The 24,135-nt window shown below is 39.8% G+C and overlaps 1 protein-coding gene across 1 annotated transcript; it reads left to right on the top strand.

Annotated features, from left to right (window-relative positions):
- The first annotated feature begins 2,012 nt into the window (after nucleotides 1–2,012).
- Nucleotides 2,013–3,875, top strand: LOC145405514 (uncharacterized). Its single transcript, XM_080276859.1, has 3 exons — nucleotides 2,013–2,180; nucleotides 2,959–3,048; nucleotides 3,642–3,875. The coding sequence occupies exons 1-3, from the start codon at nucleotides 2,083–2,085 to the stop codon at nucleotides 3,643–3,645; spliced, it is 192 nt and encodes a 63-aa protein (XP_080132985.1). The 5' UTR covers nucleotides 2,013–2,082; the 3' UTR covers nucleotides 3,646–3,875.
- The last annotated feature ends 20,260 nt before the right edge of the window (nucleotides 3,876–24,135 follow it).

The following is a 24,135-nucleotide window of genomic DNA, read 5'->3' as shown; positions in this document are numbered from 1 at the left end:
CGTTCAGACTTAATGATCAAAACATATTATTAGGAAGACTCTGATACCCAGAAAAGTTATTTATAATCCAATAAGCATGGCAGACCTAAGTAAAATGAACTAATACCGTCCTAGGGCTGCTAAATAATTTAAAATAGTAAATCTCACCTATCCGCGAATCCGCCATTTCTTTACGCGGATGTGACGTCATTTAAAAACAACTTTGCGATTGAGATGTCTCTCTATAAGATCAAAAACTAAATTGCTAAAGGTCAGATGATTTATTCCTTCATTTTGAAATATCAAAATCATGGGTTTATAATCACGCTAAAATTATATTGCACTGAATCGCAATGCCGCCTCTTTTGAAATATTACACAATTTTGTCACTGGAATAGGTGCGAATGAATGTGTGTGTGGATAAGTAAATTGGGAGTGTGTCGTCCTGTCTCGGCTACCTCCCTTTTCTTGGGGGAAGCAGCGTAGGTATATAGATAGTATAGGTGGGTGCAGCAAAAGGTGAGGGAAGGAAGGGAAGGGGAACTATAGGGTCCTCCCCTTTCTTAGAGAATAAGCTAATGATTTTCCTGTTTTGCTTTCTTGACTGGTTAACACTAGATATTTTTTTCAATTAATCTAGATACTGTTACAGTGCTCTCCACACCACGCCATAACCCCTGCCACATCATACCACAACCCCTGCCACACCACATAACATCCCAACCCCTACCAAGGATGATAGATTCCTACCACGTCACACCACACCCCAACCACCCCAACCCCTACCACATCACACCACACCCCAACACCAACCACATCACATCACACCCCACCCCAACCCCAACCACATCACACCACACCCCAACCCCAATCACACCACATCCCAATCACCGCCAATCCACACCACACCCCAACATTGCACCACACCACACTGCTTCACTTCTCTTGACATTATTTCCTAGTTTGAGACAAGGCTGCAACCATTTCTCTCTCTCTCTCTCTCTCTCTCTCTCTCTCTCTCTCTCTCTCTCTCTCTCAGCATCAGAGGCTGTAGCTTAGAATACAATCTTATGGACAAAATTTATCATTATCCCTAGGCTATACCTTATGTATTTTGTTGTTGATTTGTTCTTTTTTAAGCATTTGTTTCTTATACAAAGAGTACTTTCTTTTCGTATTATGGTTTTCCTTAGATAATGTGTACTAGGCAGGCACTTGAGAAATCTGCCTATGTGTTTCTCGCTGTTTTTTTATGGTTCCCGTCTCACACGAAGACAGTAAGAGTGAGTTCCTGTTTACTTATGGAAATTTCTTACAATGAGCATGGGAAAAGTTTTAGGAAGTAACGGTATTAAGGCTGTCATGATAACGATGATGATTGTGATGAAAAATTACTTAAATAGCGTCTTAAGCGTCCCAGTTTCTTGAAATGTTTCCGCCGAGCATGTGACAAATTGTGGAGTAACAAATGTTAACACTTCAGCTTATGTTTTCCTGATTGCATATGGTGAAAGTTACGATGAAGAACGTTGTGTTCGGATGCACAGAAATATTTCTAGCTGCCGTAGTTAAAACGAGGAGGTTGTAACTTGCTCGTAAGTAAATATGATGAACGCTACAGCTTATGCTGTATTATTGAGACGGAGTAGATTTTGAGAGACGAAATTCACAAATCAGCATGTGTGTGTGTTTCTGGGGAGGCTAGGTGAAAAATATTCATAAATCATTTGAATAATTTTATTAACAAGTGAAAAAATGCCCGAAATATAAACACAAATGTCTCATTGATTATGCAGCTTATGAAAGTTGTTTATGCTGGCAGTCGTTACTTTTTTTCATCAAATTGTTGATTTATAATCTCCAGCTCATATATGTTGTTTACATTAATAGGAAAAAACTTCAGTAATGAAGTCTGAAGCATCCCGTTGCTGTTATTACTGACATAATTATTTTGTTTCAGAAAGATCCGACATCTTAAGATTGTCCATTGGTAAGTAAGGGAATCAATCCCAGCGACGAGTTCGTCCCATATCCCTTCTTGTTGTTTACATCGAGTCGTGTGGGTTGTGTCGGCAAGCTAGTCTTTTTCACAAAATCCTCACCATGTTTAAGATTATGCCTGCCGCCCCCGAGCCCCGCCGAATTGAGCGAGGAGGTATCAGGGGTGCTATCATGAATTTTTATAATGACCCGTTCAAGTGGTAAGAAGTAAAATGTGTAGTTCTTAGTTTTAACTGTCGAACAAACGTTTGCCAACAATTTTTAATGCATTCCCTCAGTATATGGCTCTATATTCCATGTCAGTGTCATAGCCCTCTTTATACCTATTTGTAGACAATGTACATGTGCACCGTGATATGAAAAATATCAGTGTTTAATGGCTTTACCGGAATTTAGGGGATAGACTTGAGTCAAAAGCAAAGTCATGAGCGCACATCCGCAGAGTCTAGATTTCCAGATTTCGGTATGAATAAACACGAACAGGCACTTGTAGAATAGTTACTTTGTTACTGAATATTTAGTGCTGTGGATATGAGGCAGTCGGGGGAATTGGAGTACTTTGGTTTAACATCCAGTGACATCTGCCCTTTCTCTAGGTAGCCAAATGGAAAATGCTTCTTTTTGTCAGTTATAACATTTAATGATTACTTATTTGATCACTGCTTCATCCTGTGTATATTTTTGAGGCAGTTATAAGTAATCTGGAGCAACACTGCCTTTATGTATTAGGTTTGGATGGGTTTACATAAATATCAACCAGTATATTCTAGGAAGGAGCAGTGCTGAATCTTATTTAAAAAAAAAAAATCTAATATAACAACCAGTCCTAACACACAGAGGCAGAGTTGTTCTTGATAATTACCCAGCATTTAAATAGTTGTTTGGAATATTGCATCCATTTTTCAGTTCCATTAAGCAACTTAAATATATCATGTACATGTTGTTCCCACAGTGGAAATAAAGAGGTTTGGTTTTCAGGTCGCTGGTGAAGAGCATCCTCTTCTTCATTGCTGGAGTGAAGACAGCCAATGACTTTGATGGATTCGATGTCTTAAACCCGAGCCCTCAGTAAGTTATTTTTAATTTGATAATGTTTATACATCCCTGTAGAGTACTTAGTGTATAATGCTTGTCTATATTTTGCCGTCAGCCTGCTTCACCCCGAGGTTAGTTTGTAGTGGAGTACTGTTTATGAGCCTTGCTCTGTGTACCATTTATGGTTTAAAAGTTAGTGTTTCTTGTTGGCATGTCATTCTTGTTTACTTGATGTTTTTTTTTTTTTTTTCTGGTTTACATGGTCTGCTCCAGCATTGTATGTAGGCATAGAACACTGAATATGAACTAATGAACAAACATCCCATATTTTGATCTTTGTTATGACTTTGTATTGTAACTCCTTCAACCAATGGCTTTTCATTCATGTTCTTACCAAGCAGTTTTAATGACTTAGAGAGAACCTTTAGCTGTGAAGGATGAAAGGCGTATTTAACCCTTCCAGTCTGAAATATCTCCGTTACACAGAATAAAATACTCTTGTGGTTACTGGAATAAGATGCAAAAGTATGTCGTTGGACTGAAGAGCTTTAATAATTCTTATGTAATAGTAAGTTCCCAGTGCTTTAATGCATAGGACTAAAGCACTATTCTTTTCTTTTCCACAGATGAGCTGATGTCAGAAAATTGTTCATTCATAAGTTGTTTTTGTAAATGTATATCCCTTGTATCAGTACTGCCTTAAGTACTGGATGAAATTTCTAATACAGTATCTGTTATTGCAATATGGTTTTCATGTAATCACATTAAAAGCTGTTATGTTTTTGTTGTATCAGTCAGTGCCACTATAAAATGTAATATTTTTATTTAACAGATATACTGATAGTAATATCAGTATTGTATTTTTAGTTTTATATCCCAGTCTAGAACATAAGGAAATTCATTCAACCACCAGCTGCAGTTGGAGTCACAGAGAATTGGAGTGGAGAGGTATATGAGAGAGGAGGGTGTGAGCTGGGAGCAGGACAGTGAAATGGCATTGGACAGGGTGACATGGAGGCAATTTATTTGTGGCCACCCTTTATGGGATTGAGGCATTTCTGGCAATAGATAGATAGATATATACGGTATACAGGTATACTCCAAGATACGATACCCGTAGATGTGATACCCCAGCATAGCAACGGGGGTAGAAATACCACCATACCCTGCCTAATGATGGCCGAATTCCAGTTTAATGATGGGTTTTGATTTTTTAAAATTGATTTTGATGATATTTTAGACTTAAATTTTGTGTTTAGGTTGATTTATAAACTGCTTTTAGACTTAGATTAATGTGTTTTAGCCATAGATGGGGTGAACATTGTCATTTTGGGGTACAGTTTACCGAGTTTGATTTTTTCAAGATTTGTATTTGACAATTTTCAGATTTTATTTTTGGATGAGTTATAAACTGCTTTTAGGCTTAGTTTAGCATGTTTTAAAGGTATTTGGGGGTTTAGGTGAGCTAGAAACTTATTTTTGGACTCATTTGGGTAGGTTTAGGACTTGGTTGGGGGAGGGAAACCCAAGGCTCAAAAATGCATCCCCATACTGTACTTGTTATATCTACCCCGAGATATTATACCCTGCCTAGCGATGGGTTTTTAGTTAACCAATTGCATCATTAAACTGGGGTATATATATATATATAGGTAGGTCAATTTGATGTTGTGGGTGGGCAGAAAAGTGTTTTCAAAAATCAAAGTAATTTCATCAACCCCTGTATGATGTATATATTGAATGGGACAAGGGTTGGTGAGAGGATGGATTTCATTTGTTGTTGCATATGGCAAAGTAGTGCCATCTGAATATGACCTAATGTTTTTAATTTGGTTAGATGAAGTTGGTATAATTTTTTAAAGCACATTTCTGACAATCTGCAACATCAAATCAGTCAACACAGCAAAAATGTGCAGGCAAAAAGAAGAAACCTACCCCCCCCCCCAAAAGGAGCCTGTTAAATACTGTACTGTACATATTGACCCTTTATTGGGCAGTGCTTCATTATTTTACTGTGGACGAAATAGCAAAAAATATAATTAAAAAGTTTACTTACTGGCTAACAAGGACTTGCTGTACGAAAGCTGCACTCGGTACAGCATCACAGAATCAATTTTTCAGTTATATAAGAACTACAGGATATATGTAATTGTTTAACGTACACTAATGATTAGTTGTAACACAGGTATAATGAACTGATCACAACCACTCTAATAACATACAGTTACTTAACACTTCAAGTAAGAAATTATCCTAAGAGTTTTAAACTACTGATATACAATATGTGCAGGGTGGTGGTGTCATAGAACTTCAAGGATCCCTGTACTTATGGTCAATGATGTTCCATGTTTAGAAATTATGATGTAAATAACAATGAAAACAGTTGTTTCAGTGTCATCTATAACAACTGACATACTCTCTAAACTTCTAAATGCTGCTATGTCCTTGTTTCCTTAAAAAAAAAAAAAAAAAAAAAAAAAAAAAAAATGCATTTATCACTGATAAAGTACAGGCTGTATTCAGTATACTGCTTAAACACTGACAAGCAAAAAGTTAGCATTTTACAAATATCAGGTTGTATTTAGTGTCCTGTTCATGCAGCCGTAATAAGATGTAACCAGTATCATGGAAGTGTGTTTTCAGTGACAAAGAAAGATATACCGACAAGTAAATACTACAGAGAAAACTTGAAAAACAGATACAGTACTGTACAAGGTATGTATGATTAAGATCAGGTCAACTACATATGATTTAGGCAACAACTTCATGGTGCATGTTACGCAAGTAAAGCCACAAATAAATACCAGTACCGGTACTAATGGCTGATGCAGGTGAAGATTAATCTTCAGCATCATGAACTGCTTATCCAGATATAGTAAAATTTTTGTGAAACAGTCGTCAGTTCAAACTTCTTTAGCTTTACTATTATTATGCAGTGAAAGGAGGGGTAAATGAATATTCACATTCCATAACATTCAGTAATTTACGAGGCAGCTACCACTACTGTTTATTCTATATGCACAGTCATAACGTACTGTAAGAGGGATGTGTTCCAGTAGTGCAGTATTAAAAAAAAATATATAACATTATAGGGTGACCCAAAATGAATGCAGCCCATAAAAGTGTGTCAAAGTGTGTCATTTATACAACTGATAAGAGATTTGCTTTATTTGTACAATCATGTTAAGCTGAGTTGATAACAAAACAGTACTGAAAGTTTAGATTTTGCAGTTCATATGGTCTGTTTTATTATGACCTTTCCAAAATGTGTTCCAAATGGTCACCTTGACTTCGCAGGCACTCCTGATTGCAAAATTGTCAATTATGCTGACACACTCCTCTCTTGGAATAGCTCAGATATTGGCCGTGATTTCTGTTTTCAGGTCTCTGATTGTCTGGAGGTAGTTTTCATAAACATGATCCTTCAGATAACCCCACAGATAGAAATCTGGGGGATTCAGGTCAGGTGAGTGTGGGGCCCACTCAGGTCACACCTCCTAACCAGTTGATCCCTGAATCATTGCTGCAGCCACATCAACGATTGGTTTGAAGCGTGTGGGGTGGCCCCATTCTTCTGGAACCATTGCTTCCCACGCGTGACGTCCCTACGTCTTCCTAGTGTTATGAGTTGCACTCATTTTGGGTCACCATGTAATACTGTACTGTGGACTGGGGAAAATGGCAAATCAGCTTTATAGGTAACAATGGAACTTTAATAGGCACACATTCAATTATTTTATATTCATCTAGTAGCAAAAAGAATGTCAGAGAAGGTGCTGACAAAAACTCACTGTATTTTGCTTATCTAGAGAACAGAAGACTAATGTAATGTAATGTAGATGGTGATGCCAGTTTATTGTTCCTCATGGATCTGAAATTTCCATCCTTTGTTATGATTAAAAAAAAAAAAAAAAAAAAAAAAAAAAAGTACATTTCTGTTTTTCTCTCATAATGGTTACCAAAAAAAGTGATTGGTTTACAACATACTGTACTTGTATTTGAATTGCTTTAAACATATCAACATGTGGAGCACAGCTTATTCCCAGACAGGGCAGAGAGTGGACAGACTGAGTACAGTATAGGTTATGCAGACAGAATGCTGCAAGTAGGATGACCTGCTGGTGGTTATTAGATGTGATGTGCCTCATTCCACTCCACCTCGCCTTGCACTCAGACAATCTGCAAAGTACGAGGTTATGGTATGGTGCATGTACTGGTAACTATTAAGTATCTGCACTGTAAAAAAATATCTATCTATCTATAGCCCGACGCCCTAATCCCGCAAAGGGTGGCCGCAGACAAAACGCCTCCAAGTCACTCTGTCACCCACCATTTGACTCCCCTCCCCCCAACTCACCCCCCCCTCCCTCATATACCTCTCAACTCCATCCCTCCACCTCATCCTCGGTCTACCCCTCCCTCTCCCTCCCCCCACCCCACCTACATACACCCTCTTAGTCAGTCTTTCATTCTCCATCCTCTCCACATGTCCAAACCACCTCAGTGTATTTCTCCTAATCTTTTCAACCACATCCACATCTACCCCACAACGTTCCTTCACTTCTTCATTCGTCAACCTGTCCCTCCATGTCACTCCACATGCTCCTCTCAAGTAACTCATTTCCACTGCTCTCACTCTTGACTTGTTCCCCTCTTGCAAGGTCCACGCCTCGCTTCCATACGTCAGGGTAGGGATCACAATACCATCATGCAGTGACTTCTTAACTTCCATACTCACCTCCCTATTTCTCATCACTGCTTTCAGTGTGCCAACAACCTTCCTTCCCTGCTGTACCCTTTCACGTACTTCATCCCCCAAAGTTCCATCCTTACTCATCACACTACCCAAGTACTTGAATGCACTCACATTCTCCATATCCTCACCATCCAACCTCACTGCACACTCTGTGACTTCATTCCTCTCAAACACCATAACTTTACTTTTGTTTACATTAACTTTCAGCTTCCTCCTCCTACACACTGTCCCAAATTCATTCACCAAACCTTGCAACTCCCATTCATCTTCACTCAACAATACTGTATCATCAGCAAACAGCAACACCGGAAGCTTCCAAATCTCACCCTCATTCATTAAGGCCACCCCCACATCCACTGCCCTACCTTGTACCTCCTTTACGACCCCATCCATATATATATTAAACAGCCAAGGAGACATTACACACCCCTGTTTCAGTCCCACATTGAGATCAAAGAACTCACTCAGCTCACCATCCACTCGCACCGTAGCCCTAGCTCCCTCGTACATACTCTTCACAGCACTCAACAATTTCCCCTCCACTCCATATATTCTTAATACCTTCCACATACCTTTCCTATCTATTCTGTCATAAGCTTTCTCCAAGTCCATGAAGGCAGCGTACACTTTCCTTCCCTTCTCTAGATACTTCTCCACTAAACATCTTAGAACAAATATCTGATCTACACACCCTTTTCCCTTCCTAAATCCCCTTGTTCTTCTCCAACTAGCTTATATGTCATATGCCTATACATATCAATGAGTATTATACCATATATTTTACCAGTCACACTAAGAAGGAAAATATCCCTATGGTTACCACATACTTCTCTCCCCTTTTCCTTTGTACAGAGGAACAATTATACCTGATTTCCAGTCCTCTGGAACCCTTCCTCTTCCCCAAGCCAATCTACAAAACTTCCATATCCACTCCACAACAATCTCACCCCCATACCTAAGCATTTCACCACACACTCCATCAATTCCTGGGGCCTTTCCCAGCTTAATCTTCTTCATCGCTTCCACTACTTCCGACCTACTGATCTCTTCCTCCCTCCTCTCATCTCTTCTTCTCCAGCCATTCCCCAACCACTTATACTCACACTGCTCTCACTCTCTACATTCAACAAATCCTCAAAGTGCTCCTTCCATCTCCTCAATTTCTCTCTCTTCTCCACCAACAATCTATCATTCCTATCTTTCACTCCCCTACTATTTCCCCTTTCACACTGCCTTACTTTCTTTACCTCCTTCCAAAACAATTTCTTACTCTCCCTCCATTTCACACTCAGATTCCTCCCAAACTCTTCATCCACTTTCTTCTTACTCTCCTTCACCAGTCTCTTAACCTCCCTTCTCCTGCTCACATATACTTCTCTTCTCTCTCTCATCTTCTCCCTACCTCTACTCGCCAACCATTCACCATATGCCTTCTTCTTTGTTCCACAGCTCGCTTTCACCTCATCATTCCACCATGCTGTCCCTTGCACACCCTTGCATCTCCTCCTCACTCCACAAACCGCCTCACACGCTGTGCTTATCTCTTCCGTGAATATCTTACATACGTCTTCCACCCCTTCCATCTGCTCTAGCTCATACCTTCCCAATCTTTCTTCCACTATGCTCTTATACTCTGTCCTCTTCTCACTATCTTGCAATTTCTCCACTCTTCTCACAGGAGCTGCTTCCTCCTGTCTTCCCCTTCGCCTCCTCAACCACTTTCTTTTGCAGCTCTACCTTGGCCATCACTAAGTGATGGTCCGAGACTCCATTCCCCACCCTCTCCACACCCTTGCATCCAACACTTGTCTTCTCATTCGCTCATCCACACACACGTAGTCTATCATTGCCTTTCGTTCAACAAGTTCACCATCCATCCTCCTCATTACTCTCCATGTATACCGGTGGATCATCTTATGACGAAAGTAGGTGTTGGCTATTGCCAACCCCTTACCAGCACAGATGTCCACCAAAGCACTACCATTCCCATCTACTTCCGCTGGCACACCCCACTGACCAACCACTCCATCCACTCGTACATTCCCGACTTTGCCATTCATGTCTCCAATCAACAGCACTCTCTCGCTCCTCTCAAACTTGTCCATACATGCTTCTACTCTCGCCCAAAACTCATCTTTCACTCTTGCCACTCGATCCTCTGTTGGAGCATATACACATACAATCGCCCATGCTTGTATACCTACTTTCATCCTCACCCATACAATCCTTGCACCCACTGTTCCATACTCTCTATATTCTCCTTCCACTTCTTGCTTATCATCAGACATACTCCCTCTCTTGCCCTCATTCATTCTCACTGACTCCCCGCACATATACCTACACCGTATTCCCATTCTCTCATCCTTTCACCTTTCCATTTAGTTTCAGTCAATCCACATATATCCACTTTTGCATCCTCAAGCACCTGGACAATCTCTCTCTTTCACTTCATCATTCACTCCTCTCACATTCCACGTTCCTACTCTCAGAATGTCCTTTGTCCGTTCCTTAGTCATCAACGTATGGTCCGTCCGGGTCCGAGGCGCTTTATTTGCTTTTTTAGTTAGTTCTTTTTACGGGGTGGGGCACTAACCCACCACCAACCCTTTTAGTCGCCTCGTACGACAAGCAGGGATACTGGGGGAGTATTCTTGAAACCCCCCTACCCCCAGGGGGGGTACTGCAACACAGTTTACTGGTACTGTTGTAGTACTGCACCCTGTTCTGGGTTTCATGGCAAGTTGCTGCATTAGTTTGATGTATTGAATATCACAGTCTGTCAGGCTAAAACCTGTAGATATTGTTTGTACAATGTGTGCTTCTTTTGGTGTTCAGATAGTAAATGATGATTAAGTCCAATGGTTTCCTGTAAGCCAGGAAACCATTTACAGTGCTGGGTGGTAACCATATAACCCACCCATATGTGCTCCCTATGTGTCAAGTGGGTTGGCAGAGGGTTAGTGCCTCTCCCTATAAAACAACTAAAAGATAAACGACCACCTCTTACAGGAGTATGGCATCTGGCTGTAGATAGAGGTTCTAATTATTCATATAGGATGGGCAGTAAATTTGACATATAGTGTATAAAACTTAAGTTAAATGACACTAAGTTAGTACAGTACTGTAGTGATATGTATAGACCAGTCAGATTAATGATCTTTCCCTACATATGGGTTGAAACTCCTTGAGATGACCTAAGTTTTTCTGTCAGGTAATGTTATCAGGCTATCAGTCATCTACCTTTAAGTATACTGGACTGTGGTATCCTGTCCTTAGATCCCCTACACTTAAGGAGGGTACAGTAATATGGATTTCGCAATTTGTTTTAACTCTTGTGATCGGGACAACTTGTTTTTATTCCAGCTAATGTTAAATTATTTCATTCAGCTGAGAGTTAGTCATAGGAGCCTAGGGGTGATAATACTGTCATCATTAACCCTCTCAGTGTTGGGACAGTTCCGTTATTCTGTTCCAGATAATTTAATTAGCAGAGAGTGAATCATAGGAATCAGAGTTAAATGTGACTACCTGTGACTGTGTGGCGGGTTAGTAGTACATGTCACGTCGAGACTCTGGGAGTGCAGGCCTTGCTGGTGGGGCTGGTCTGTTGAAAGGGTATGGAAATGAGTTACAAAAATGTAACTGATACGAGGTGCACATCTTAGCTCTGTAAGCCATCATCAGTCTGTTTGTTCACATGAAGCACTGTACCGTATAGTAAAGAATTTGGACAACTGTCACATTTCTGCCCAAGGTATATTTTTGGATATTTGGGGCCAACCATCACCTGATAATATTACTGGTCTTCACTAGGGGGAGATGAGGTAGACCAAGAAGGTGGATGAATATGGTTAAGAAATATGTAGGAAAGTGAGGTATGGAAATTAATAAGGTTAGGGAAGTGAAGGGACTGAGTTGGTTGGAGGAATTACAGTTGGAGGGGCAGATGACAAGCATTTGGATCCCCTTCTTTTTAACCTGATAGTTGATAGAATGGCCACCTAATGGATAATGAAGTGTATCTAAAGAAAAGCGCCAAAAGTAAATATGAAGATGGTTAGACCTGTGAGATAAAGCTAGGACTCTGTGGCCTTGATTGGAGACAGTGAGTGTCTGGCCTGTTTCACTGGGCATCTTGCTGATAGTTCTCCTCTTATCATACTTTCTTTTCCCTTGTTTCCTGGATCCCACCTTATTCCATCCTAAGGTAAGAACAAGAGGTCAATATAATAGAAAATGTCAAAATGATGATGATGACGTGTTTTATGAATTCGGGATTCTAAGCCACCTTTTTTTGAGGTAATGGGAAGGTGTATTTGCATCGTGATGACAAGACAGTACAATACAGAGTATTTGGTACCCTGATTTTTAATGCTGTTGATTGAATGTTGTAAAATATTGCTCACTTAGCACAGTAGTCACTGTGTGGCAAGGTGGCATGGTGATGATATAGGTTTGTGGTCACCCCTTCTTGAACAAAGACATCTGGCTATAGATAGACAGAAAGTCACTGGTAGAAGCGAAGGTGGAGTTTGTCTATCTACCTATCTATCTATCTATTGCCAGATGCCCTAATCCCGTACGGGGTGGCCACAAACAAATTGCCTCCACATCGACTTGTACCCCGCCATTTCACTGCCCTGCTCCCAACTCACACACCCCTCTCTCATATGTGTACTGTATTACAGAATTCAGTTGTCCAGTATTCCAGTACAGTGTACCCCAAGCTCCTCCTTTGTAACCAAAATTAGCCATCACCACCACCACCCTGACTCACCTCCTGTGATTGCCTGGGTAGTCATCGTATAGCAGGTCACTGGCATATGTATATTTCCCAACTTGACCAACCCTGTGCAAAGCAATGGCAAATGTAGTAAGCATACAGTATTATAATGTCATCCTCTGACTGGATGCATGCCAAGCCAATAAGCACTTGATATGTTTGATTAGTAACTTGTTAACACACTGCATAAGCTTATTAACAAAGCAAAGCAATAAAAATAAATAAATAAATAAATAAGGCCCATACCTTTTCCCATTCAGTTACAGCACTTGCAGACCGCAAGTTAAGAGTAGGCAAAGCTTCAAGTACTGTATAGTGTTTTGACTACAGTAGTGTAGATGCAATACTGTATTCTGCAAAATTTGTGTTATTCAGTACAGCAAGCATTACCACAGCTGTAGTTATTGTAATGTTGGGCTGTTTCATGCTTAGTGTACAGTACAACAATTCCTCATTATATATAACTTTTTTATTTATTTTTTTTGCTCTTTAAAGTCCATTGCTACCTATAAAAAGTGATTCGTCAATTTCCTCAATTTATGCTAGCCATTTTATAAGAAAATTGTAATATTTTGAAACACATCCCCAACATACAATGAGGACTCATTGCAGTTTATTTATTTTGCTTCTGAGTTCATCCCATAGACCAACCCATAGCAGGTAATTAGCCAGTAACATTTGATTGGAAATCTTGTAAGTTAGCCCTAGCCAAGATATTCATAACAATTAACAAGCACAACTCTCAGTTTTTAAGCACCTTACCTGTCGAAGATGCAGGCTGACTTTTTTTTTTTTTTTTTTTTTTTTTTTTTTTTTTGAAATACAGTACTTGTATATTACAGGAAAGCAGGGAGTGGTGAGAATAGAGTTAGGAAGGTTGAGAGGATTAAGTACAGTATTGATAAAACACTGTCTCATGGAGAAAACCACCGAAGTGGAGGAGGTTGGGTAAGAAAGAAAAGGTAAAACAAAGATTAGTTATGTGACCAAAGAACACAGGACGAGGGAGAGGGCTCTTGATGTTTGATAGTACCAAAGTACTGATATATGTGAAATAACTCTGAAATCATTTTATTTTATCTATGACAGTTCAGTTAATATATCCTGAGAGCTAAGATTTTGTTATTGCACCTTCCTGATCCCCTTTTCTCTCTTCAGTAATAAGCTTCATCATTTTCATTAAAGAAAAGTTATAGAAGGTGATAGAAAACATTAGGAGAATTACACTGAGGTGGTTTGGCCATGTGGAGAGGATGAAGAGTGAGAGACTAATAGGGAGAGTGTATGTAAGCTGAGGTGCACCCAAGAGCGGGCCCACCAGGCTCTGGTGCCCCCCCTTAGCTGTCTGGGTCCTTTAAAAATTTATGTACTGTATATTTATTTTGATAACAGCAATACATGAAAAACTGGCAAGTACAAACAAAGAGTAACACATGAGCCAGCAGCTCCCTGACTCTAAACCTGCATGTGACCTCCCCATAATTATCGGATTACCTGACCTCACCTCACTATGGCCCCCCCCCCCCTTAGAAAATTCCTGGGTGCACCCCTGTATGTGAGTGGGGCATAGGGGGGGAGGGGGAGGGGAAGACCAAGGATGAGATGGAGGGATGGAGTGAAGAGGTATATGACAGAGGGGGATGTGAGCAGGGGGGAGGGCAGTGAAATGGTGGGGTACAGGGTGACATAGAGGCGATTCGTTTGTGGTCACCCGTTACGGGATTAAGGTGTCTGGCAATAGACAGATAGATAGATTCTCATTAAAAATGTCTTAGTTCTCAGTTGCAGAATATGACAGTTAACTTTATCTTACTCATAATAAAAGTTTTCTGGGTTCTTGGTTGAATAATTTGATAATGTGGTAACTTTCCTTCGATGAAATGTAGTCCAAGTTGTGTGAAATCTTAGGTACAGTATTAAATTGCTGTATAATTAGATTGAGAGAGAGACAGAAAAAGCACAAGTTAGTGCATTGTTAATTCAGGTTTTAGAATGTAGAATTACAGTGCACAGTGTTTTAGACCCCCAGTGTTGGTGTCTGACTTACCCTCACATACTTCCAGCTGATACCATCTATCTTATCTCTGAGTCCTTTAGCCTGCCAAATGAAGGATCAGTTTGTAGTGATGGGTGTTTGTTGAATGTCATTGTGATGAGATGTAATTTTTAAGTGTGTGTTTGTGTGTGTGTGTGTGTGTAATCAATAGTTGCATTAATGTGTATGATTATTATATGAATACTTGGCCTTCAGGACTGTACTGTATATAGAAAAGTTAGCACTTTTTTATTTTTCCAAAGTCAGGGACTTTTATGCTTATCAAGTGTTATGGATGAAAAATAAACCCACCACACCATGAGCCAGAGAGTCAAGGCAGCAGTTTTTATTTAGGCCCCAAATTTATACTTATAATCAGTGAAAGTTTAGTATCAATTGATTAAATTTCTGGTATATACTTTCCATGCTAAAAGACAGTACAGATAGATACAGTTAAAAAACAACTCTAGTATTGTATATGGTGGTTGGGGCATTTGTGATTGACAGCCTGGTGGGGAGAGAAGAAAGTAACCTTTCTCAAGCCATAAATCCAGTATTTAATAGGCACTAGGATCATGGCAGATGTTTTCTTTGTCATTCTTTTCTTCCAGTTTGGTCTCTCTAACTGACTAGAACATTTTTCCAGTCAAGTGGGATATCCTCCCAATTAAACAAGTGCATCTCATTTCCACACTCAATAGGCAAGTTCATGCACTGTACATGTATGGCAAAATCTCAATATGTAGGACTAACTTAGGTATACTCTCTACTGAGTTACAAGTGTACAGAAACTCTCTGTAGGGGAAGAGAAACTTGGATAAAGCATAATAAAAATTTGACTTGAGTATGCATGGTTGTGTCATGTAGCTATTAGATAGCTTATCTTACTGTTATCAAAAGATAACACATTCTAATTCATCCCTGTATTAGTATAGTAATTTCAGTACCACTGATTTCTGAATTTATGTGGAACACAGACATTTTGTTTTTTCAGGTGTAATTGATAAAGAGGCCAAATGAGGTGATAGTTTAAAATTGTTGTCTTCCATTCCAGCAAGGGTAGTTAATTTCATATCTAATACAACTCCATGGTAATACTGCCCACATAACAGTGTGTGTAGACTGGCTTCAATAGCTCTTTGTTAGTGTCTTGGCACCTTATAGCACTTTGATAGACTCAGTTTTTGTATGAACTTTTGTGTTATATTCAGTACAGTACTGTTTATATCCTTATGCTATATTGTATTGGTGTAAATTTGGTAAGGATGATTTGATCATGCTAACTGCAGTGTAATGGTAAAGAATCAGAGATAAAAGGAAATGCTGTATGTGGATTAAAGAAACATAGCAAGACATGGTGAACTAGAGATGGAAAATGAAGGCATAACACACTTACCATGCAATAGTTCCTCATAGATACCATATTAACAAGAGTAGTACAGAATCTTTAACCCCTTCAAAATGATGATACACAGGGTGTCTTATGAGATTTTTTAGAAACTTCAGAATACTATTGTAGGATTAAATTTGAGTAAAAAATGCTATTCTTCTCGAATGTGGGTCCAGTCCTTGATCATGGTGGAGCTGCAGTTACTGATGATCTTATGGGCAAAAATATTCACCTTTATAATTCACCAGCAAAAGCCTCAGTACCTATAACTGTGTACTGGCTTAGAATTGGACCCTTATTGATGTAGCTTTTTTTTTTTTTTTTAACTCAAAATTAGCTCTAACATCCTGAAGTTTCACAGAAATCACATGGAACACTACATTTTTCAAAAATTTGCTCTGGATAATTCCAGACAATTTCATATAGTATAGGAGAGGCCAGTTAGAATGAATGCTTCTGAAACATCTCCATCAGACATTTTTTTATGATGATGCCATTTTTGTTTAATTCTGGCAACTGCTAAGATCATTTTATTGCACCAAGGAAAGGCATCTCAGAAAGGAGATGTTAGGAACAATCTCCATTAGCCCTATCATTATGATCATTATGACTATTATTATTATTATTATTATTATCATCTATCTATCTATTGCCAGACGCCTCAATCCCGTTTGGGGTGGCCACAAACAAATCACCTCCAAGTCGCCCTGTCCCCCGCCATTTCACTGCCCTGCTCCCAACTCACACCCCCCTCTCATATACCTCTCCACCCCATCCCTCCATCTCATCCTCGGCCTCCCCCTCCCTCTTCCCCCCTCCACCTCACTCACATACACTCTCTTCGTCAGTCTTTCACCCTCCATCCTCTCCACATGGCCAAACCACCTCAGTGTGTTCCTCATAACGCTTCCTATCACATCCACATCAACACCACAATGCTCCTTTATATCCTCATTCGTCAGCCTGTCTCTCCATGTGACTCCACAGGCTCCTCTTAAATAACTCATTTCCACTGCTCTCACTCTTGACTTGTGTCCTTCCAACAACGTCCAAACTTCACTTCCGTACGTTAGAGTTGGTATCACAATACTGTCATGTAGTAACTTTTTCACTTCCATGCTCACTTCCCTGTTTCTTATCACTGCTTTCAAAGAACCAGCAATTTTTTTTCCCTGCTGTACCCTTTCAAGCACTTCACCCTCCAAACCTCCATCCTTACTCATCACACTACCCAAGTACTTAAACGTACTAAAACGTACTCACATTATTATTATTATTATTATTATTATTATTATTATTATGCTGCATTCTAGCTAATGCAAGATTTTTTTTTTCCAACTCGAGAGATTTCATGGGCTGAAGGGATTAAGATATATGGTATTTAGCTAGTCTCAGCATAAAACAGGTAATGCAAGAACTGGGCTATCCAAGAGAATAAGTAATGCCCAGATAATAGGGGCTCCTAGAAAATAATACGTGATTTGAGACGGTAATGCCCAGGTGAATACTGTCCAAATAATAGGTGATCTGTGAGTTATGTATGGTAGTTTGTCTGAGTGAGCACATACCTGTCCATGCGGTAGTTGTCTCGTGGAGGGGGTCGGCCGTAGTTAGTCTGCCTCGGGTACCCCTGGGTTGGGGGTGGGTCCCGGCTGCCACAAACATGACAAGCTTGTAACTCCACATCTACACCTTTTATAATTATATTTATATAGTACAGTAGTTGTTTCGCTATAGACTGCAGATAAATTAATGCCTTTTCTTCACTCTAAGTTACTTGAAATTCATTATAAATTTGTTTTGAGGTCTGAAATTATTAGTTTGTGTGTGTGTGTGTGTGTGTGTGTGTGTGTGTGTGTGTGTGTGTGTGTGTTTTCATCCTTCAGCATGACAAAGTATTTTATGTTTTATTCTCACAACCATCATATGATTTGCTTTGGTTAAGTGAATGCCATGTAGTGAAGTAACTGAAGTAGCTGTATGAAACCCTTCCTGTTTGACTATAATGTTCTGAGGTAAATAATATTGTCTGGAGATTGCAAGATTACAATAAGGAATGTCATTGGGCTAAAGTGGTCAACCACTCATTAATGAGACAGAAACATGTCTAACTTAAAAAGAGCATCTTTCCTGCACATATCTTAAGTGATGGATGACAGTGAGTCCTCCCAAGACATAAAGCCATAGCATACCTTCTTGGTAATTCTTCATACTGGTGTGGTTCGGGGACAGCATCAGCGACAGCATTTACTGCAGCAGCACCAGCAGACTGTAGCAGCTTTATCTTTGTTTGCACACTGTGGGAGGTGACCATGGGTTACAATTGTGCTTTGATATTGCTAAAAGAAAGTAGCAGAAATTAACAACAGTTCTGAAATGAACTGATTTATAAAGCATAAATGGCTACCATTCTTTCCATACTCACCCACCTGACAAGAGTAATCATCATCATCATCAACATCCACTCCCATTTTCCCCCTTAAAAACAAGAGTGTAGGGGCCCAGGGCTAGACTACAGTACTTAGTCCTGACAGTTAAGGCAATGGTGACCAGTTTCACCTGCCCCAGGGTGGTATTATGTGACCAATGAACCACAACTTCCCTCAGATGGGATCCATACAGGCTCCATCAGGCTGGAGTGCCTTACTCTACAAAACCACCCAGCGTCATTTGATTATGTGGTTACCACCAAGCAAAAGGAATGGTTTTCTGGGATACAGGAAACCATTTGGCCTGTCATTCAGTGTAGTCACCTGGAGAGAGAGAGAGAGAGAGAGAGAGAGAGAGAGAGAGAGAGAAAGTTAAACAGGAAACAGGTAATCTTTAGATCAAGTATCAGAGGAAAGACAGCTGGCTGGGGAAAAAGAAAAAGTGAAAGACAGGTGCATGAAGAAGTAATAATGGTACTCCATCAATCATCTTATCTTCTATTCCCCCATCAGGAGCATAGTGACCCTCGGCTGTGGTACTTAGTTCAGACATTAAAGGTGAGTAACCAGTCACTCATCCCTGAATGGTATTATGTGAACAATAAATCCCAGCCACCCCTTCATTGTAAACCCTTATGATGGGCCACAGTTCTTTGGAGTTCATTAATCCACCAGGCATCCATTTGACTGGATGTTTACCACACAGTGTAGTAAATGGTTTCCTGGGTTACTAGAATCCATTTCTTTTGTCATTTGTAAGTACTACATAAAGTGAGTGGATTGTAATAAGTAAATGATATGCCTACTTGATGAGGGTGACGGCATTGTAGATGCTGACAATTGTCAGTAGGAGACACACACCACCAAGGACGCCAGCTACGATGTACAGTTGTGTCTGGGTGTCAATCTCCTCCTGTAACACATGTAAAGTTACAGTACTACACACACACACACACACACACACACACACACACACGCACAAAGACAGAGCATGCGTAAGCACACAGACTATCAGTTATGCGGCACAACTTTGGATATCAGTCTACAGTATTTGCCAGTCTGTTTTCATCTGATGGAATACAGCCACTCCCACAACTCAAATGCTAAGTTGTGGTTGCATGGGATTTGATGAGAGGTCCCTGGTTACTGTACTCCTTTTACTCTAACTTGGCCTAAAATTGCCATCTCTCCGTCATGAGCGGTGAGCTGCAGCAACAGGTCAACAGTAGATTAAGCTCCTGATCACGAAGTGCCATGAAAAATGTGTAGAACCATAGCATTGTCTTATTCTGCCATTAAGCTAGTTGATATACAAAAGAACGAAGATCTTGGCCAAATTAAAGTGAAAAAACTATAGTCTGAGTTTATTTTCCAGTCAACTGAGGTGAAAGGGATTACGGATATTTTGGCGGATGGAAACAAACTTATTACATGCTTCTTACCTATCAATATAAGCCTAGACAGTGATGCTTCCAGGTGATACTTATGTTCTTACCCTCATCTCTATATCCTTGTCTTATTTGCATAGTCTAGTCAACACTTATAGGAGCTGCCAACTTGGATCAGCTGTCCTTCTGAAGCTATCCTTTCTTATGGTCTTTTTCTATGTTCTTAAGTATCATCATCAGTTATCTTCAGGCTATCAGGAAGGGGCATGGTGGCAGGTGTGAGGCTTGGGGGATTCACCTTCCTTGTAAGTACGTTTCTATCTATCTGTTCTGTCTGTCTCTGTCTGTCTGTCTCTCCCTCTCTCTCCCTCCCTCCCTCTCTCTCTCTCTCTCTCTCTCTCTCTCTCTCTCTCTCTCTCTCTCTCTCTCTCTCTCTCTCTCTAGTCTATATTTCTCTATCTATCTGTCTGTCTGTCTGTTTGTGTGTCTAAATATCCGTCTATATCAGTATATTTAAATGCCCATCTATCTATCTGTAGCCAGACTTCTTAATCATGGAAGAGGTGGCCACAATCACATCGTCTTCATGCCACCCTTTCTTCCACCATCAGTCCTCCCGTCAACTTAATTCAAATACTTCTCCATTCACATAACCTCTTTCCACCCACGACATTATTAAGAAATTAGAGATCACTTAAGCATTCAGAAATATCACGCCACAAGAATAGCATAAGAAAGAGTGGAGTGGTAAGGGATGCAACGTTATTAAATATGGATAAGAAAAGCCGCCGCCATCACTTCTGTAGCGATCAAAAGGGATGGATCGTGTGCCTGGATTTGAAGGGGTCCGTGCGTTATAATTTTCTTTCTTATTGTCTTTCACAGGCCTTGGATCTCAGTACTTGCCAGGATTACAGTTATTGTATGTAGTAGTAGTAGTAGAAGCAGTAGTAGTAGTAGTTGTGGTAGTAGCTGTGGTAGTAGTTGTAATAGCAGTAGTAGTAGTAGCTGCAATCAAAAGCTCATCTGAACGTGAATCCAATGGTCTGTAAAAGGGAGAAGGGAAGGAGACAGACATATATATATATATATATATATATATATATATATATATATATATATATATATAGAGAGAGAGAGAGAGAGAGAGAGAGAGAGAGAGAGAGAGAGGTGTAGGTGGAATAATAATTGTCCCTTCATTCTAGATGGTGCCTTTAACCACTAGAAAACACACACACACACACACACACACACACACACACACACACACACACACAGTTATATGCCTTTGCATGAAGAAACAGAAATAAGGATAAAGAAGTGGTTTAATACAGAATGTAAAAAAACAAAAGAGAAAAGAGATTTGCTGTGTAATAGATACAGAAGACACAACAGTGAGAGGGCATATAGCCTAACAACTATAAACAGGCAAGAAATGATTATATAATGATAAGGATAGAAGCTCAAAGACAGTTTGAGAAAGACATTAAATATAAATGGAGTGATCAACCGAAGCCATTTTACAGCCACATTCGAAACAAAACTAAAGATAAAATACAGTACATCATGGATGAGGGGATAATCTACGTCCACTAAGAAGATATTTGTGATACTTGACAAAAAAAATAATCCAGTAAGTTTTTACAGAAGAAAGTAGAATTGAGAGAGATGATAAGGAACATGCATGCCCACGCACATTAACAGATATACGAATATCGGAGCAGGAGGTCCAGGAAGAGTTGAGCAAATTAGACAAAGGAAAAGCAAATGGTCCCGACGAAATATCAGGTTGGGTGCTACATGAATGTACAGAAGAGTTAAGCAGACTAATATTGATATTCAAGGAGACCTTAATTCAAGGTAAACTACCTGATATTTGGAAGAAAGCAAACATTGTTCCCATGTTCAAGAAAGGAAATAGAACGAATCCACTCAACTACCTACCAGTATCTCTGACCAGTGTCGTAAATATGGTACTAGAAAAACTGATAAAATGTGGGTAAACCATCTGGAAAAAAGCAATATGATAACAGAAAAACAGTTCGGTTTTAGAAAAGGGAAATCATATGTCAGTAATCTATTAAGCTACTATGACAGAGTTGTGGAAACACTACAGAAGAGAGAAGGATGGGTAGACGGAACAGTATCTACTTAGATTTTGAGAAAGCATTTCACAGAGTACCGACTTTTATGGAAACTGTACCATCAAGAAGGAATCCAAGGTAATCTGTAATGTTAGACCCAGGATTTTCTCAGAAAAGGGGGAATGAGAACAGTACTTATAGGGGAAATTACTCATCATGGAGAGAAGTAACTAACGGAGTTCCACCACGGACAGCAACATTGGGAAGGGAAGCTATCTAAACATGTTAGCTGATGATGCAAAAATACAAAGGAGAATTACAAACGCAGATTTTTGCAGAGGAATTAAATAAGCTTCATGAATGGAGCATAGGTTGGCAAATGGAATTCAGTGTGTCCAAATGTCTTGCAATAAAGTTTGGTAAAAGTGGAAAAAGATCAGACTGGGATTACAAACTAGGAAGTTCAACTCTAGACACGTCAGAAAAGGAGGACCTATGAGTGATAATAAATAATAGACTATTTCCGGATGATCACATCAGTGAGAAAGTACGGAACATGTACGAATATACACTGCTTGCTAATATGAGAATAGCATTCACGTATATAAAAGAAGACATGCTGAGAAAAATAATATCATTCATCAGACCAACCCTGGAGTATGCATCAGTGGTCTGGAATCCACATCTCATAAAACACATAGATAAGACTGAAAAGGTTCAAAGGGCCGCTACAAGATGGGTACCAAGAATAAAGGATCTAATCTATGAAGAAAGACTAGAGAAACTGAACCTACCAACAGTACACGAGAGATGGAAAAAAGGAGACATGATTAAGCTATAAATGCATCTCAGGGAAAGAGAAAATAGACATAAATGAACATGTAACCTATGGGGAAGCATCAGCAAGAGGACATCGCAAAAAACTGCATAAAAAGAAAGGTGATAAAGACGTAAGGAAATTCAGTTTCCCAAATAGGGTAACTGATCAGTGGAATGCACTAAGGAATGAAATAGTGTGTGCCAAAACCATGCACAAATTTAAGGATATGTATGATAAAAATGGTTTAATACACGGGACAGTGCGAGCATAACTGATTTACAAAATCCACTACAAGAAGCTACGAAGATACTACAGACTCATTACCGTAAAGATACAATTAGGTAAGAAAAGTTAGGTAAGAACATACACACACACACACACACACACACACACACACACACACACACACACACAATACATCCATCATCCAGTTCCCTATCAGGAGAGTATTGGAGCCTGGAACTAAGGCTACTCAGTCCCTACATTTAAGGCAAAGGTCACCAGCCTCCCTAATCCCTGAGTAGCGTTGTGTGGGCAAAAAAATTAAATAACTCTTCGAATATATGAGTAGTTGGACCCCCTAAGGCCACTAGCTATTTTAACTCGTCACTGAGCCCCATACCATCTCTTCCTTAGCTATTTGTTTTTGGATACGGCTAGTCAGTATCTTTTTGTACGTTATTTATGCAGAGTATGGCGATATTTGAAGGATTTATGTAACGCAGAAGAGGACAGTAAGGTGTAACAAACAAAATAAATCGTTTAGGATAAGGTGTTAGGGAGCTTCCTCAGTCGACAAGAGTATAGGCCTAGGAAACCTTGAGAGGTGTATCTAATAAAAAAAAAAAAAAAAGCCAAACTCTTACTCCTGTGGGGGTGACAACGATTTTACTGTGGAGAGGGACGCCTTCACGTGGTGGCAATGATATGACTTGGCGGTGGAGCTGCCCGGTTATACAAACGTCCCTCAGTCCCCTCCCTATCCCCTGAAGGAGGATAGTGGACTGCAAAAGAGGGGCAACTTCGGCCTGCAGTGCATTGGGTTCACATTCAAACGAGCCTAAGGTTACAACTACTACTACTACTACTACTACTACTACTATTACTGCTACTACTACTACTACTACTACTACTACTATACCCATGTTCGAACAAAACAATCTATCCCGAGCTGAATAAAGTCGTCATGGAGACAAAAAAAAAAAAAAAAAAAAAAAATTAAAACAATATAGAAATGAGCCTGGTATATATATATGCAATCAGTAATTGTAAAGGCAGTACATGATTAAAGCTTGATATGGGTTGAATGGGCAGTGTTTTTTTTAGATAACCCTGAGATAAGAGGTGGCAACAATGGTAGGTAACACAGGGGAGGAGGATTTAGAGAGGGGGCAGTGTCCCTCTCTCTCTCTCTCTCTCTCTCTCTCTCTGCTAT

Source organism: Coenobita brevimanus, chromosome 67, assembly GCF_032717465.1.
Source record: "Coenobita brevimanus isolate Jiangsu-jjx chromosome 67, ASM3271746v2, whole genome shotgun sequence".
NCBI lineage: Eukaryota > Metazoa > Arthropoda > Malacostraca > Decapoda > Coenobitidae > Coenobita > Coenobita brevimanus.
This window is presented reverse-complemented; position numbering and strand designations above follow the sequence as displayed.

Bases quoted from the DNA above. Each gene is read 5' to 3' on its own strand.
- LOC145405514 (XM_080276859.1), top strand. From the start codon at position 2,083: ATGTTTAAGATTATGCCTGCCGCCCCCGAGCCCCGCCGAATTGAGCGA. The intron at 2,181-2,958 runs GTAAGAAGTAAA...TTTGGTTTTCAG, and splicing joins TATAATGACCCGTTCAAGTG to GTCGCTGGTGAAGAGCATCC.